Genomic DNA, 18,601 nt, shown 5'->3' with positions numbered 1-18,601 from the left:
TACGCTCCGAAATAGGGGTGTAAGAGATAAGCGAATTCTTGACGGTTTTTGACAAAACCAACCCAACACCCTGCCTCCTATGCCCATCCGATCTCCCTGAATAAATGAACAATGACCCATTATCCAGCATTTCCTCACCAGTACCTGGTCTATGTGTTTCCGTAAGACCCAGAACATCCAGCTTGTACTTAGAAACATTCTGTGACAATTCATAAAGCTTCGATGTGCTGCTTTCCAGAGACAGAACATTCCACGTCCCCAAGTTAAGTCTGTTTTTTATAAAATTGGAAGGGGATGATCTCCCTTTTTCGGGGTTCACGTTGGTGATGTGTGAACTAATAACACTGCGGGAATAAGGTGACCTCTTCGTTCTCATCTGCGTCCTGGGGTCCTTGCGGCTTTGCCCAGACCGCTTCATACTGGAATCACCATTCCTTGCATTCCGAGAATCACTCCTATCACGGTTTTTCCTTGTTGTTTCTGTAGCGTTGTTATTTGAGGTGGAAGGGATGCTGGCCCTTCGCACCCGATGAACCGCATGCAGTCCTAACGAGACAGATGTCCCGGTTATATTTTTCGACCTGTACTGGTCTAGAGCCGCAGTGTTCTGTTACCGTTCACCTGTTTTAACTGGAATCACCCAGAACAGGCTACTAAGCTTAACAGTGGCACCTCGAGAAGGGTGTGGCTCTTCACCACGCACTACGGATCTTGGGCTCGGAGAGGTTGTGTAAGACACTTCACGAGCCCCTGGAGTTTTGGAAAACAGCCCCTCACAACTAGATCACACGCTAAAATCCTGCAGCTCAAGCCAAAAGCTATAACATAACATTGACCAATCAAGCGAAGCTCTTCCCTGTCACGTGTCGCTCGGCTGATCAAACGGCAAGCACAAACTTCCTACGAAGTGTCCCTGTCTGTGCTATCTCTCCCTCTCAGACAATTCTATCAATTCTCTCTGCTGTATAAGCGACCGATTTCATTCTCCTTATCATTTTGCATTTGAGAACCGTTATTCCAACTGATATCATTTCCTTTTGTTTGCGAAAGGGAGACACTGGTAACGGTCCACTCGACCACTCTACCCAATTATGGGTTTTGGTAAAATATATATTATAATGATAAGCTACAAGTACAACTTACTGGGCCGCGCTCAGCCTGTCATTCCGCCTAATCTCTATTGTTTATAAACATGATAGCCTGAGGTCCCCAGGTAAGCTACAACATGCAAGTTTAATTACTCATAATTAATGCACGTGCGACGAGCGGGCTACGGACATGACTTTAAATTGCTTATTGCTTTATTATTATTATAAAGGGTCTCAATAAGAGGTCTCGACTGCCTAGGCGTCAAACCTTGGCAGTCGGTAGTTTTCCTCTGGCCCGGGATCAGCTGACCCTAGGGACCAGAGGGTAAAGGTGTAGAGACTATGTGTATCTACAAATCTTTCGAGGTTGTTTTTACAAGAGACAGGGCTTGCTACGCAAGGGAAGAAAACCGGGAGAAACAATCACAAATTATACAAAGAAATATTATAAAACCTAGCAAAAAGAAATGCAAACAATCCTACACTACTACAAATGTTTATTACATACTACAATGTAATACACGATAAATAAATGCTGTATAATCAAGAAACAGGGCTTGCAGGGCAAGGGACGGAACACAGGGACTGGCTACAGAGTGTATAAAACAGTGATTCAGCAAGTACCCATTGGGTATTGCTGAATCTGACCCACAAAATACCACAATCAATACAAGAATATACAATATTTAAACAAACATCATGTTTATACAAGAATCAGGGCATGCAGAGCAAGAGAAGAAAAATAAGAGAAAAACTCCAACACATGTATACCCCTTAGTCCAGTAAATGACAATAATTACTTGTACACAAAACTGTATATTATTATAAAGGGTCTCAATAAGAGGTCTCGACTGCCTAGGCGTCAAACCTTGGCAGTCGGTAGTTTTCCTCTGGCCCGGGATCAGCTGACCCTAGGGACCAGAGGGTAAAGGTGTAGAGACTATGTGTATCTACAAATCTTTCGAGGTTGTTTTTACAAGAGACAGGGCTTGCTACGCAAGGGAAGAAAACCGGGAGAAACAATCACAAATTATAGTTATACAAATAAAAATTATAAAACCTAGCAAAAAGAAATTCAAACAATCCTACACTACTACAAATGTTTATTAAATGTATATTATTATTATTATTATTATTAAATGTATATTATTATAAAGGGTCTCAATAAGAGGTCTCGACTGCCTAGGCGTCAGACCTTGGCAGTCGGTATTATTATTATTATTATTAAAGTCATAGAGAGATAAAAACGATGCATGTGCAAAGCGAGCATGTGTTGCAGACCTCTACGATCTGGAAGGGTCAATCAACAGTTATCAATGTAATCACTGCCTAGTGCCTAACTCAAGCTGTGGTGCGTGGGCAGCTGTTCTTAACTCTAGCTGCACACGCTATATAATAATAGAGGAGTTTTATAAGCAAACCTGCTTATCTTTAGTTATGATTTATTATCTTGTGATAAACTGTTCATTGAAATAAATGTGCTACTAATTATATGACCGAGCCGTCGTAGTCGTACGGCAAGGTTCCCACTCACCCGCATTTTAGACAATGGGTCCCGTGTAGCTTATTCTATTTTAATGGGTGCAGACCATATGTTTAGCATATTAAGATTTGTCCCTCGCCCAATGACCATACCAAAAACAAAGCTTTCGAATAACTTAAACTTTCAGACAATGAGTCCCATGTCGAGGAGCTCGCTTATCCTATTTTAATGGGTGCAAACCATTAGTTTAGCATATTGAGATTTGTCCCTCGCCCAATGCCCATAATGAAACTGGTACATTTGGAAAATATTCAAGTTGACCTCGTACACGATTTAGAATAATTAGAGTTCTGGAAAACGATTGGCTGGCTGGCTAACACTTTGCTTCAACAGGCTTAGTTCAGTCACGTGATCTCTTTGAGAACTATTACCAACGACGCAGCGAGCAGGATGATGCCATTAGACAAACTGGTCTCTCTGTTTTGTGATAGAAAGTTCTAGAAGCTTTACCGCTCATAATTGAGTATGGTTTTTATGAGCTTTCAGCCTTCGACTCTTCAGCAAGCCCAGTCAAAACATTTGTAATATGTATAATGTGTTAATTTCTCTTCTTCCCCACCGCCTCGCTGCAAAATGCAAAAGATAAAATACATTAAATTGAGTAATATCCCATCAAGAGCCACGTTGCAAAATCACGGACTGAACAGTCTGAAAGTTTTTACAACTTTGTAATATTTATCTACCGACGTGCGGTCCATGCACGGTCGTATAAATTGACACTTTGCTTTAACAGGCTTATTTCAAAAATCGAATGATGGAATATTTCGCTGTTTATTAGTCTCATGATCACAATGCTGGCAAGCATAACCGTTGCCCTTATATTCACAACACTATTTACCCCCTATACTATTATATCCCCTTTATTGTTTTCCAGGCATTAAGACTCATCGAAAGTAGTTCAGCAGGTATATTTAAGTTCAAAACATTATAATTCAGTGTTAAAGATGACAGGAATATGAAATAGTTATCATGTGGAGGTTTTTAAGAAATTTGCGCAAAATACGCACCAGCATGTTATACGAAATTAGGTAAAAAACCCAAAATCGCCATATTCAGGTGCCTTAAAAACCATGTTAAAATTGAGTTAGAGATCTGAAACTTTGCAGGGCGTCTAGACCTTGTCCAAATCGACTGTAAACAAAATTTCATGTTTCAGCAGTATCGGCAAGTGGGTTTTCTGGATCCCCTGTTTTACAACAGATTGTTGTGAAGTATATATAATATATAGTTTAATGATAGTTTAATGATAGCTATTGAAATTGACTGAAATTAAAAAATTGTCATATTCTGGACAAAAAGTTCGAAATGAAAAAATTTTTGAAAAAATTCAACGGACTTTAACTTGGACGGACATTAATTGAACGGACTTTATTTGAACGGACATTAAGATGAACGCTAGTGCCTCCAGCGTTCAAGTAATGTCCGTCCAAATAAGGTCCGATAAGGTATATATAGACGCTTTGGCAGTCAATTGGCAGTCAATTGTAGCCTAGATTCAAGTGTCAGTAGATTCAAAAGTATAAAAGATACAGTCATTTTGAACCACAGGTCTTGAAGATAATTGTTTATACTTATAATAATAATTTAACGTCATCATCATCACTTGATGACGTCATCAAATTAAGTGTTTTTAAAACTTGATTTTTGACAAAGTAACAACTTTTCAAATCAATTTTACACCATTTGATTAAGGAGTAATTTTATTCAAAATCTGAGGACATTTTTACCTTAGATAATTGTTCAAGCATTCCGAAAATCTACCGGAAAAGTTTCCTTCATAAAGATATTTGCTATTGAAGTTAGTGCTTTTTTGAAGAATAATTTTATAAAAACATAAAAGTTGTGAATTAGTATTCTCTGGTGTTGGGCCATCCCTTGGGTTGTGGAGCTCAATGTTGCTTCTTAAAGGTGTAAATTGTGTTATAGGCTAGTTTTAAAGTTAAAAATCGAAAAGTTGCACACGTGGGGACTCGCCCAAATTGATTTAAAATAGCTAAAATCACTAAAAATTTTGATTTTCAAGATTTTTATCAACTTTGGAGTCCCGTTGTGATCCAAGTTCTTTTTGAAATCTTTTGAAACTTTGCATGCTTATCAAACTATATATTAAATACCACCATGCAAAAATGTACGGTGATTCAATATTGTATACGCACGCAACGTCCGCTCAAAGTTTGCACGTGCGAAAGGTGAGAATTTTGCTCATTCGTGATTTCGAATATATTCTGCTTTCCAAGATATTTAAATGGCATTATACATGAATTTAATGCCAACTTGAATGAGTAAAAAGTGCCATATTCAGTCGGTTATCGACAGATATACCTACCTAAACACAAGGAAACGTTTTCAAAGGCAGAATTTCGAAATCGTTGAAATTATCTCCTTATTAATGAAGTTTCGATTGTGTAAATTATCCTGACATTATAATCAAAAAGAGATGATATTTGACCAAAACTCATAATCATGGGTAGAGTGAACCGCTGCCAGTGTCTCTCTTTTCCAAACAAAAGGAAATGATATTAATTTGAGGAACTGTCCGCAAATGCAAATTGATACCGAGAATGAAATCGGTCGCTCGCTTTTCCCATTCATTCACGGCTTACGAATTGTAATAAAGCTTAAAGATTTTGAAGTATTGATAGTTGGATAATATCTGGTTGTATCCGGTTGAACATTACTATATAACAAATAATTTGAGCCTGGAGATGGCGTTGGCGCCGAAAAAATTTGCCTAAATTCCTAACTTCCTGTTTCATTTGTCCTTGTCTCTTCTAACCGGATATTATCCAACTATCAGGCTTGTTTCACGTGATCTCTTTGAGAACTGATACTTAAGACGCAGCAAGCAGGATGATGCCATTAGGTTTGCTGGTCGCTCTTGGAGCCCAAACCAATGATGGTATGCTCTGAGGTAGACTTTTGTGGGGTTAGGATTAAACTCTAGGGCCCCTGACCCTAACTTAACCTTGAAGTCTACCTTAAATTTCACACTTAATGGCCAGGCTTCTTGGGCACTGCTATACACATCCATATTCTTAACTTAAATCTTGAATAATTACTACTTACTTATCATTCGTTCGCCCCTTGAACATACTTGTTCTCATCGTGGTATTTTTGGTTTTCAAAGTAGCGGGCCGAGATGACACCACTTTTTCATTTATAATTCTTAAGAAAACATTTCGGACAAATCAATAAATAGTTTTTTCCACGATTGTACGTTAAAACTTTTGTAATGTTTAATTCTAATAGGGATCATCACCGAGTACAACTTAATATTTTACATTGGTTTTGTTGAGCAAAACTTGTCAAAACTTATCATTTTATATCGATCAGAAATGTACTTTTACATGATCCTATTTGGGATTGTGATGAATCTCTCCGAAGCCGAGGGTAAATATATTTACGGCATAAATGTCGAATTTTGAAATGAATCAATAAAAGTTGTTATGCTGATAATTTCGAATTGCAATAATATGCTAAAGGTATGGGATCAATGTTGAGGTATTTCAAAGATTGACGGACAGTGAAAGATTTGTAAACCATCATCAAAGAACTATTTCAGGAGAAAATATGCTGACCATTGCAAGTGCAGAGATGAAGAACCACTACGGACCATACCCTCCCTCAAATCTTATGGATGGAGATCTAAACAATTTTGCACACACATTAGAAGCTGAAGACGGTATGTGGATGCGCGTTAATCTGGAGACACAGTCTTCTGTTACTAAAGTGATCATCTACAACAGACAGAATTGCTGTCAAGAAAGGATAGTTGGAGCTTCAGTTTTCATAAAAACAGGAAATGAGCAAGTTACTGATTGTGGTAAGATTAGCAGTGAGGAAAGTACCTACACTTTCGACTGTGAAGGAGACGGAAATATTGTTGAGATAAGTCAGGAGGGAACGGTAGGAGACTGGAACATTGCTGAGATTGAAGTATATGGCACCCCGGCAAAAATTCCTTCTCCAGGTTTGGATCTATAGATATATTCGTTACCAAAACCCAAAATTTGGTAGAGTGGCGTGTTCCAAAGGCAAAGCTATAAAGTTTCAAATTTCCTCACAGATCTATGTTTCCCCCCTAAAAATTTTTGTATGCTCTTAAAAAAGGTCAGGCCACCTCCAAAATTTCCTCACAGATTATCTGCCACCTGCCGTCTTTCTGGATGTGGGGCGCGATTGTAAAGGTGGAAATCGAAACTTTATGTAACTCTTATAGTATTATAATAATTAAATACCATCTACATTCTACATGTTACATGGCGAGATCTCCATCCAAAAGGATTAGTCTGCGTCGACTACGTCATTACTTTGTATTATATAACTTCGGCGGGTAACATTTCTCCATCCCTTTCGGTCTGCAGCTAATCTTCTCATACAATCAATCGTGAGTCCATTACGATCCAATCTCTGCTCAGCATCCTCAATGAAAACATCATTTAAGCTCTTCCTAGGCCTGCCTCTTGATCTCTTCCCATGCTTGGGTTTCCATTCAAGTAAATAGTTGGGCAACCGATCTTCAGGCATTCTACTGACATGTCCAAACCAACGCAGCCGTTTTGTTGTTATTATGTCAGCAAGGGCAGTTATTGATGCCCTTCTTAAAACATCCTCATTACTTACTCGATGGAACCACCTCACTCTCAGGATTCTTCTTAAGCAGTACTGATGGAAAGACTCCAATCTTCTTGTCTGCACTTGAGTCGTGTTCCATATCTCACATCCATAGGTCAGAATGGTAAGAACAGCTGCGATGTAGATTCGCACTTTGTTGTTAATGCTTATGTTCTTATTCTTCCAAATGTTGTTGAGTTGGGTTAAAAGCTCCGGTTGCTTTTCCAATCCTGACACTTATTTCTTTATCAATCTTGCCATCTGATGTATTTTTGGCACCCAAATAAGTGAATTGAGTGACCTGCTTTGCAGAGTTTCCATCGACAGTTATATCTATGGTCCTATTCTCTGGGAGTGGGTGCTGCGATGTATCTTTCCCAATGACCATGATCTCTGTTTTCTTTGCGTTCATCTTTAAACCCCCTACATTCTACATGCTTTGAAAAGTTCAAAATAAGATTTTCTATGTTTTAAATGTTTAAAAAATGTTCATTATTATTACGGGAAACATCGTGCCAGCTAGCTTAGTAGCTTTGTTCAACATTACCACGAACAAATATTCTGATTGCCATCTTACTATATATAGTATATATAATAATAAAGCGAGACGATATGGATGGATGTGTTTATCCGTACCATTTTACTGACACCACGGTATCAACTTTAACGCAACTTTCCGCAAAAACCGTAAAATATATACATAAGGTATACAACTGAAACTTTTTTGACTGGGTCAAATGCTTTAATGGCCACCAAATCAGCACGAAAAATACATGTGAAAGAGGATTGACACCAAACACTGACAAAACTGCCTTTACTGTGGCCGTGGTAACTCATGCAAGATAACTTTGAAGCTTATATTATTGTTATGTTTAAATTTGAAGAATTAGTTGGATCGACTGGATAACAGACAACACAGGAAACGCATCTGTAATTACTATGGAAACGCATGTTCTTTATGTGGGAAATAAATCAAATACGGTGAGTTTCCCATATTCGCGCTCGACGATTAAATGTTCTACAAACGCGTGCCTCATGTCGTTGTGAAAACTGTGATTTCAGGAAAGCCGTTTTTGTCAGGAAAAGGCTCGAGAAATTGTAATTTTTCCTCAACCTAGATATCTGTAAAACGCTGCATTATCTGCACAGCGAATAAGTTCCTGCATCTCGCTCATCATAGGTGGAGCAATGAGTCACGCGGAAGATTGATGACGTCAATAAACCTAGGTTAAGGTATCTTTATTACTTTTATACAGTAAAAGTGAAAACGCGCTGCAGCTGAGTGGGCATGGTTTTAAGATAGCTGTTAGGGCAGAACCATGACATAAAGTTTTGACGTATAAGTATAACTATACAAATGGGTACAGTAGATTTACAGATGATTATATTTTTAATTCGATTATTCTCACTGGACATTGCGTGATTAAAATGAAATTGTGTGCTTGTGCAAAACTATATAGTCCGAACAAGTTCATAATCAATGTTTCAGGTAGGAGGAATTACAAATGAGGACAGCCAAAATAAAAAATGAGATTATACTGAATGGAGGATCAGGTCAAGTGAAGGCATGAAGCTCTCAACTTGGTAACTTAACACTTGCAATACTGTCAATTGTTAAATTGTTTAGCTTATAATTTATCGATCGGTATGTTAATTTTGAATTCGGTGACTTCAATAAAACAAATATATTTTAGGAGCGCTAAACGAACAAAGCTTACAGTCTTCATGATGGCCGCTGCTGGAAGTTATCAGATTATTGGCTGACTGACAGATCAGCGAGTATAAGCTTTGCTACTTGGTAAGTTCACTGATTCTAATATTCTAAATCCACGGTCAAATATGTTCGCCCTCCAAAATTCATAATTTCTTAAGAGCGAAAAAATGTCAGGCCTGCCATTAAATTAATGATTAATTTGTTATCCCAAAAAAATTGTTGTGCTGACCGTACGCTTAGTTACACAATTTCTTGACTGATCGGACGATTTTTCGTTTTCTTTTAAACAAAAGGAAAATGGCGCCCTCCTTTGATGAGTGATTACGCTTATTTGGTACATACGAGTAAGTTTGATTATGAACCATATTTTCAGTAAAGTATATCAAAGTACGACCTGGAGATACGTTAAGACGAACACTAAATTTCCAGTTCAACGTGTAGAGGAGATAACCATCACCTGCGAGTTGGCCCTATCAACATTAACAAGGGAGTTGACCCTAGGGATTCAAAACTGCAACTTTTTAAAACGGTTTCATGTAGTAATGTAGTACCGACAAGTAAAATATCACAACTGACTGGTAAAGGCGAAACTAGAAAGTTAAAATTTAACTTAAATGATATAACCCTAACCATGAAGACCATTTGCATCCCAGAAAATTAAGACATCAGAGCAAAATGCTCGCCACTGAATGACTGAACCGGCCCCACACGGACCACGGCATACTTGACCATGATTTACGAATTGTATGTTAGTAAGTGTAACCTAAGCTGTCACTGACGTGCGCTCTGAGCTGCTTCGCAACTCATCGACGAGTTTAATATTGCGCCAACGCGAATGCCAACTATGTATTAACTTTGTTCCAACCGTGAACTGTTCGCCAACAACGTGCCAACCGTGTGCCAACTTTGTGCCAATTTTGTGTCAACCGCGTGTCAATCGTGTGCCAACTTTGTATCAACCGCGTGCCAACCGTGTGCGAACTTTGTGCCAATTTTGTGTCAACCGCGTGTCAATCGTGTGCCAACTTTGTATCAACAACGTGCCAACCGTGTGCCAACTTTGTGCCAATTTTGTATCAACCGCGTGTCAATCGTGTGCCAACTTTGTATCAACCGCGTGCCAACCGTGTGCCAACTTTGTGCCAACCGTGTGTCAACATTATACCAACCGTGCGTCCATCAAGCTTCCAAATATAATGATACAGATATCTTAATTTTCTTTAAAAGGTTAGTTATGGAACTTTGTATCAGTATCACGTGGTGACCCCCACTGTCGCTTCACTATAGTGGTATATCGTCTTCGACGATACAGGGGGAGCCGCGCACTTCGTGCGCGGCGGGTCATACAACGTATGACAAATGGAACGTAGGTTTAAAAGATGGTGGTTAACGAACAGCTATTATAGTCGACCATGAAGTTTGGTGGAAGATCATAGTGAGAGGGATTCCTAATCCTATCGAGAATCACCCACAGTTATAGTAAGTTAAGTCATGACTGCACAAAAATATAGTAGCCAAGCTTTTGGTTATATCTGGTTGACAGAATTTACTAGTAGCTCGGTTTCATCCCCCTGTTCAACACACAGATAATAATAATATGGATAATAAAGGTAATTTAGATGTAGAATAGCAACATGTACTACAAAATTTAAAACTGGGGTTTCAGGTGGAGTATACCGAACATGAAAGAAGATTCCATCTAGACGAACTGACGAACAGATTGTGATTAATGATGAACCACTTCCTCGATCAGCTCCACAATTTGGTATGATAACTGTTTCACTTTATTTTCTGAATTACGATAATTAAGCAATGAATTATTTTAACCATTGATTTCCGTGTTGTTAAAAGCGTTCCAGGCATTTTTTAACTCAACGTTTCTGTGCTACAGTTGTATTTTAAGATGAGTGAGTGGGGCGTTATGTTTAAGAGTCGCATGATGTAATGTTGTAATCAGTGTATGTCATAATTCTTCGTATCGTAGTATTTAATATATTTTTCTGTCAGAGTTTTACCACATATGTTCCTTGTCGTTATATTTAATTTTAATTGATAAATTTCAGAACTGATGAAGATGTAGACCATCGAAAATATTTTTGTGACATTAACTACTTGTTTCACTTGTTGAGCTCGCTAGTGGAGGAAAAACAGAATTATCACCTATCAACATAATGTTGTATTTTAGGTCAAACGCAGTATTGTAGTCAGAGCGCAGTATTGTAGTCAGAGCGCAGTATTGTAGTCAGAGCGCAGTATTGTAGTCAGAGCGCAGTATTGTAGTCAGAGCGCAGTATTGTAGTCAGAGCGCAGTATTGTAGTCAGAGCGCAGTATTGTAGTCAGAGCGCAGTATTGTAGTCAGAGCGCCCACTATATCAGAACGAATGCCCAGACTTTACTTGGCGGATCTTAAATAAGCTTTTATATGGTAAGCGTTTAACTAGCTTACAATAATGAAATACTAATTCAGTTATAAGTATAATTATTGTTTTTATCAATTTCTTTTGTTTGACTTTGATTTTGGTGCTTTTTCACAGTTGCTTGCAGATTATTAAACCTGTTAAAAACTACCTGTCAGGCGCGAAACTTATTAATTAGTGATGAATATATTTTCTTCAATATGATTCAAAATACTGTTATTTTTTAACACTTATAATGCAAAATATCAAAGCTTATGCTTGTCAAGCATAAGTTTAAGTGGAGTCCAAACGTGGCCTGGTATAGTGGTATGTTCTAATTGACTAATATTATAGTGAACGTAATAAGTGATTGATTGTTGAAGCAATATTTTATCATTTCCATTAATATGAAATAACTAACTTTTCCCAAACATTGCTTTATCGTTTGAATCTGTAATTTAAGCCCTCATTCCAGTTAAGCTTATCGAATGTAACTGTTAGTATAAGCCAATTTAACTTTAGCCATTAGCAGCGAGTAAAAATCAATGTTTAAACTGACAGCTGTCTCTCAGGATAACTATAATTGACGCAATCATGGAGAGAGCTTCTGATTAACCAACTGATAAGCACTGATGTTCCACGCCACACGGAATGATTATCCTACAATTAACAACAAACTAATGCACAAAGTAAGTTCATCATCAGAAAAATTGTTTTCTTTACTTCTTGAGGTCGTCCCGGAATATTATCTCAATTCACTGATTAACTTTCACAATAACTTATCAGCGTTATACAAGCTTTAAATTTAATGTACGGTTCACACAGTCTACTACTGATACACGTAAACCATCCTAAGTACCCGCTGGAGAAGAAATCCATCTTGACATGACGAAATAAACGTAAGTCAACGAAATATGTTGAACAAGGGATAATGATTTTACGCAGTATCTCGTATTCCATCTTTTTCTGCGATACCTGCAAGCAAAACTTTATAAGTGGATTTATTATTTTGCTTTCCTGCGTACTTCTTTGGTTTCAACCGCTTCCTCGCATGCATACGTAAACACAATTTTCACGGTTTCAACATCGCAGGATTTGAGGTCAACTCCGGTAGAGACATGGGTGAGAATTCTTGGAGATTACTAGAAACTCTCTTTTTAAAGTGGATCAGCTTCTCCTGATCGACGACAATAAGCCTACCTAGGACCTACAAGTTGACGGTAAGATAAACAGGGATTTAGTTTTACATTTGGTTTGGTACCACTAGTTTCGGGATAGCCTGTAGAAGACAACGCCCGATACTAATGCTTCTTCAGACCTACACAATTGGAAATCTTATCAACCATCCACCAGGTCCCCGTGGTAAGACACACACACCGCGTACCACCGCACAGTGTTACACCGAGGACCACCACGTTAATTCCTTTAAAATCCTACCACCAACTCCTACCAAATCCTACCTGTACCCCTCGCCCTGACAATTTATGAGAATGTCATTGATGCGTGGACCCTTAAGGCGGTATAACAAATATGATGCTGAATCCAAAATCTTCCAACCAAAGATTGATGTTGGGCCGTGATTTATAAATTGACAATAAAAGCCCCCCAAAAAATTGGAATTATTTGCTTTTTTTTGAACTCCATTTTGACGAATTTTTATAAAAAATAAAATACCACTAAACTTGTTGTATTAAGTGAAAACATAAAAAAGGTCAAAATTAGACATACAACATTTTCCCCAAATTTTTCTGTTCCCCGTCCCTTTATTTAAATCTCAACTTTCCCTAAACAGATCCAAAACCGTTATTGAGACACAACCCCACAAAAAAATGCCAGAGCAATACTAAGAAAGGAACAACTATCTGACTCAATCAGGGAATTCAAAGGGGCATAACCACAGTTAAAGGTAATTTTCCCTAAATAATTTTCCTCTAAAGTACTTATGTGCCAACTTGTAATTTACAATTTAACGTTAACTTTTATGGTTTGATGATTTCACAGAGAAAGAATAATGTAAGCAGGTAACTTTATAATCCCTAAAATTAAAAAGGAAAAACGTATGGATCTCCCCCCCCCCGAATACATGTGAAAAATTCAAGATATAGATATATGCAAGGTATTAAATGACTGCAGTGTGTCAAAAATGACTAACATGGAAACCGAAAAAACCATGTCCAACTGGTGTCCCCCCAACGCCCCCACGAGTCCCCACTCCCGTTAAGAGAGATTCTTTCTAATGGACGTAAGGGCCCAACTCCTCCAAAATATCCAAAAAACTCCCCCACTGGTAGCTATCATGTAATCCTTTATAGTGTCAGGTAACATTCAAACTAACTTTTAGCAGAATCCTTGTAACTTAAAAAGCCCCAAGCAAGATCTTTATTTGTAAACGGATTAATCCAATTTAGAAGATTTGCCCCCAGCCCATAAAATCAATATTCGCCCCTCCCCACCTGAAATTAAAAGGTTTTTTAACCCTCAAGGAACCTCGATTTTGCCCCTAGACCAAAACTAATTTATCATATTTCCAACTCCCCGAATAAAAACTCAAGTTACTAAGAAAAATAACCCTTAATCTATAAACACATCTTGGTTTTTTCTAAGAATATACCCTAATTCTAAACACTTCCCGTTTGTTTTACCGCGGCAGATGGATTATTATGGTGAAACTGGAGAGGAAAGATATGGGTTGGGGTAATTCCCCGGAACAATTTAGAACCATAATTTTCCCCCTCCACGAAAAATTGTTCAAAGCTTGTATTTGTGAGTCTGTAGCAACAAAGAAGTTTCAAGTTAATTCACTAAAAAACAGGTACTGAACTCGCTGGGCGAAGACATACTATTTTTAGTTGTTAATAAATATAAATAAAATGACTAAACGACCCTTATGATAAATTTAGGTTTCCTAGTATTAAAGACAATAAATATTAAAGAACTTGTCTTATTTAGTAATAATCTTCTAAGTACAAAAGTGTTTTATCCGATATTTTATTCAAGCAACAGTTATCCAGTCCTACCTATTTTTTTTGGGATGGTTTAGATTAAGCAGACCATAAATTTTAAAGTCTTCACTTTATTATTATTCCTATCCATATTACCCTATCCATATTTGTAGTAGAGTTCCTTAACATGCGAAAAGTATGATTACAAAAACATAATGATAAACTCAGGGTGACCCAATATCCGTAGCTATCTTGGTTGTTAAACTCACTTCCTTATACGTTAACTGTATCTAAGATCAAGAGGAGCAGTGATAATTCGATACTTTCCAAGGTAAAGTCTAATCTACCAGTTGGCAGGAAGCAGTTCATTTATTTTACATTGAACAAAACCTTGTATTATTAATGACGTTCAGATTAATGTTGAAAAGATTTATACGGAGAAAATAATTTCAAGAGCAGCTAACACTTAATGATAATATTCTTAGAGTCATACATGGTATCCATGTGTAGCCCAATAAATGTTGCTATAACACACAGCTGTAACACACACCTCCCTTCATGTTCACTAAACTTTACACAGGGAGATGACAGTCCACAGTAGGAAAGTGCCTCGCCAGGGGAAAAGCAGCACTAGGTGGCCAGTAACAAACAACCAGCACATCCACCTCCTTCCTCTACTCACTCTGGGACCTTCCTATCTTCCCCTTGTTTTACTGAGGACGGATCACTAACATTATTCCTCAAGTAAGATTGATCAGTGGGCTTTTTGAGAACTCTCAACTCGGGTAATTGATCTTACCTGGCCTGCGGGACTAAGTTTGTGGTTATAATTATACTTTATTTCAATTGGGTATAGCTTTTTAAATCAATATATTTGAGCTTTTTTTGATTACGGTTATGATCCAGGTTCCGATTTACAAGTTTACTTGAGAAGTATAACAATGTGATGGAAGTAGAACATAAACCTAGGGACGCAACCCTATCTAAAAGAAGTATGAAATCACCAAGCCTCCCCAGAAACCTCAATCCTCCGCTATCAAACGGTATGTACAGGTACACTAAACATACACATAACAATTAACCACCACGTTCTTGCCTCTTGGTGGTCAGCTAAGCTAGGTTCCATGAGATACTGAGTCTTGGACTATTCCTCCCCTAAAAAAAAAAAACAGTTAGGCCCGTGATACTAAAAGATTCCTGAAATGAAATAGACCCCAGAAACTAGCTTATGATTTACGTGATATGATTATCAGATAAACATTACGTATGAAAACTAATTTCTTCTCTCAATTACGGAGAACAGATTATTTTATTGTGAAAAACCCCACAATCGTTAACTTCCCGAAATCATTTGACATGGCGAATTCATTGAGAACAACAGTAACAGACAAGTATACCAACACAGGAGTACAATTTGTTGAGTAACATTTGTCACAGATGGACGCCCACTGCCTGTACCTACTCACTCATCTTCCACTTGTCCAGTACTGTCAATCTATTTAGTGACCGTAATTAATTGGTATTGACAGTACTATAATATGTGAATACTGTGTTGTACTAACGGCTGTACAGTGTAAATACAGCTATAAATTAGCCCCTTCTCCTATGCATGTCCCGGGGGGCCAGTATCACCAAGTCTCCTTGTTATTTGCATGCCCCACCTGGGGCCCCCATAATTCACCATCACCTTGTCATTTGGTTTAACTTCAGTGCGAATCAGTGGTTTGAATGTGCAGGAACTGCACGTAACTAACTACAAGCCTCAGATGATTACCTTAACATAGTCTACATACAGGTACAACTGCTTATCTTTTATCATGGTTTCTTAATCATGAGATACAAATTTACACTTTACAGGCTTTTCAAAATCTCATATACCCTCATTATAAATAATGCTAGGATTTATTTTCACTCTGAAGAACGTTACACACAGAAATACGAACAGCGGATTTGGCTAGAAGATTCAAAAGGATAGTGAAGAGTCAAACTTGTATGCTTTATAATGCACATGCCATAATACTATACAAGAACAGTCTCTCTTCAGATATCGTGTTAATATGCTAAAGCACAGTACCCAATATAAATTTACGGCCATGCTAATTATCGGCTGGGTAGATATAAATTTGAAATGTTGGCGAGAGTTCATTTTGCTACATTTGGTAGATTTGAGAGCCTTTTTTTATTATGCTAGCCTTTTTATGTACGATGGTCTGACAGCTAATTTGTTTTGCCTTCAAATGTGCCAATTCTAGAAATTTTATTGAATCAATATCCTTTTATCAACTGTAATTTTTTATTTAACTTTGAATTTATACAATCACTCGTAAACAATTATAAGTCACAAATTTAAAACAATACAATGCAGTAAATTTTTTTGATCATCATCCTTCAAGTTTAAAAGTATCTATAAAGTTTGATACTTATCCACCATGCAGCATGGACCCTCTTGCGATCATAACACTTAAACATCTGTCCCAGCATTCCCGCCTCGGCTCTCAGCTTCTGTAACCGAGGCCAGCAACAATAGATAATAGTGGTGACTATTAGATATAAGCTTATATTTGCTTTAATAATGTTGAAATAAATTCATCTTTCTTCAAGATGCAACCCAGATGTAAAGTACCCAAAGATTTAATGTTGATGACATCGAAATTAAATAATCAAAACTACGAATTACCATTTCCAGTAATATTAAAATTCCTGTAACCCTTGATACTGCAGTGAAAGAGTGGTTCTCTTCAATAGAACACAGCTGAACAGTGTAAGGAAGAAGGTTATTGACGGGGGTATGGGACCTCTTTCTGTAGTTCTGACCAGATACAGGTACACTATATATCTTACAAAATCTGCTAATATAACCGTTCACTTTGGTGTAGATTTGATGACATTTCATGATGTTAATATTATAAATCCATCGCTTGATTGGTCAGTATAGGTCTCAATCATGCAGCCTCACTGAATCAAGGGCAGTAAAGGTAGTACGTTTCGTTGAAAAAGTCAGGATGAGATTGTGCCGAGAATTTTTTCCTTCCTTTTTTGTAAATTTGATACTAGATTTTGGAAAGGTCAACCTTTGTCTAGCAGTATTCTTGCTCTTATATGTAGGCACTTGGGCATTGAACAATGATTCACAAAATCAATTCATATTTCCGGAAGTCAAGAACTTATCTGGGGTCTTTAACTGTTTCCTATTTCAGTCCAAGTTGAAAGATAAAAGCAACAGAACACAAGATTAGAAACGAATAGTCCTGGCTGCTTTTAAGCAGAATGAAGGAAGGCTATTAAATATGCGTCATTGAATATTACATGTTCTAGGGCAAGAGTGCCTTTGCATATGTGATTATAACAAACATTGTTCATCAATTAATGTGAAAAAGGTTGACGAGTGCGTGCAGTGGAATCACGAACAAAGAATTAGATTGCATACACAGACTTAGGCGATATGAATGCAAAAATATTGGTGGACTTCTTGTTCGTTTCACTGGGTTTATCAATCATAATTAATATTTCCACATTGTAGATAAAATTCCTTGACAAGTCAACTTTTCGTGTTTAAGCTCTAAAAGTGTTTAAAAGCAGTAATAATCCTTCTAAAAAGACCATTCGCATTCCCCTGACATTGGTTATTAGACTGCTTCCAAAATTGAATGAAAGTTGAAATTGATCGCTTTAATGATAGCAGATTTCTTTAAGTCTTTAATCTCTCTGTGTAACATGTGCAATTCATTCAACAAACTGTTCAGAATATACCGTTAAAATTCCTGATTCCTAATCAAAATCTCCAATTCGTCCAGTAAGGTGTGATACTTGTGTTGCGGATGGAGGGCAACTTATTGAAAGTCCTAGAAATGTGAAGAATGTTCTTAGCAGTACTAAATAAAGCATACATTGGAACGTCATACCAGAACTCATCTTGGACAAGGTTAACACATCAAACAATCTACTGCCCGATTCTGTACAAAGAACTTCTGCACTTGGAAAGCAAGATCCTGTCCAAGAATACGTCACCTGCATTGCAACAACAAGATCAGGCGATGTAAACAAGGCCCCAAGATACCATGTTAACAGAGTACAAAGAATGTGTACGTCAGATGTTCGACAACCGATTCAGATTGTGATGAATACGGAAAATTATGAAGGTGGTGGAGGGACTACAAAGAAGGTTAGAAGACGTAACCGAAAAAGGAGAGCTACTCAGGTCTTCAATTCCAGATGGGGATTATCAATGGCCACCTGTTGTCAATATAAAAGCACTCGCACAATAACAAGTTAAAAATCATATTAAAGTCAAAGCACCTTGGAG

At 37.6% G+C, this 18,601-nt stretch overlaps 1 protein-coding gene across 1 annotated transcript; it reads left to right on the top strand.

Moving 5' to 3' along the window:
* Nucleotides 1-5,999: 5,999 nt before the first annotated feature.
* On the top strand, nt 6,000-6,615 carry LOC134816864 (fucolectin-7-like). Its single transcript, XM_063825865.1, has 2 exons — nt 6,000-6,021; nt 6,194-6,615. Exons 1-2 carry the CDS (start codon nt 6,000-6,002, stop codon nt 6,613-6,615), a joined length of 444 nt encoding a protein of 147 aa, XP_063681935.1.
* Nucleotides 6,616-18,601: the final 11,986 nt, after the last annotated feature.

The sequence above is a fragment of the Bolinopsis microptera genome, chromosome 6, assembly GCF_026151205.1.
Source record: "Bolinopsis microptera isolate Bmic1 chromosome 6, MBARI_Bmic_1.0, whole genome shotgun sequence".
Taxonomy (NCBI): Eukaryota; Metazoa; Ctenophora; class Tentaculata; order Lobata; family Bolinopsidae; genus Bolinopsis; species Bolinopsis microptera.
The sequence above is the reverse complement of the archived record's forward strand: the minus strand, read 5'-3'. Positions and strand labels throughout refer to the sequence as shown.

Bases quoted from the DNA above. Each gene is read 5' to 3' on its own strand.
- LOC134816864 (XM_063825865.1), top strand. From the start codon at position 6,000: ATGAATCTCTCCGAAGCCGAGG. The intron at 6,022-6,193 runs GTAAATATATTT...GAACTATTTCAG, and splicing joins GAATCTCTCCGAAGCCGAGG to GAGAAAATATGCTGACCATT.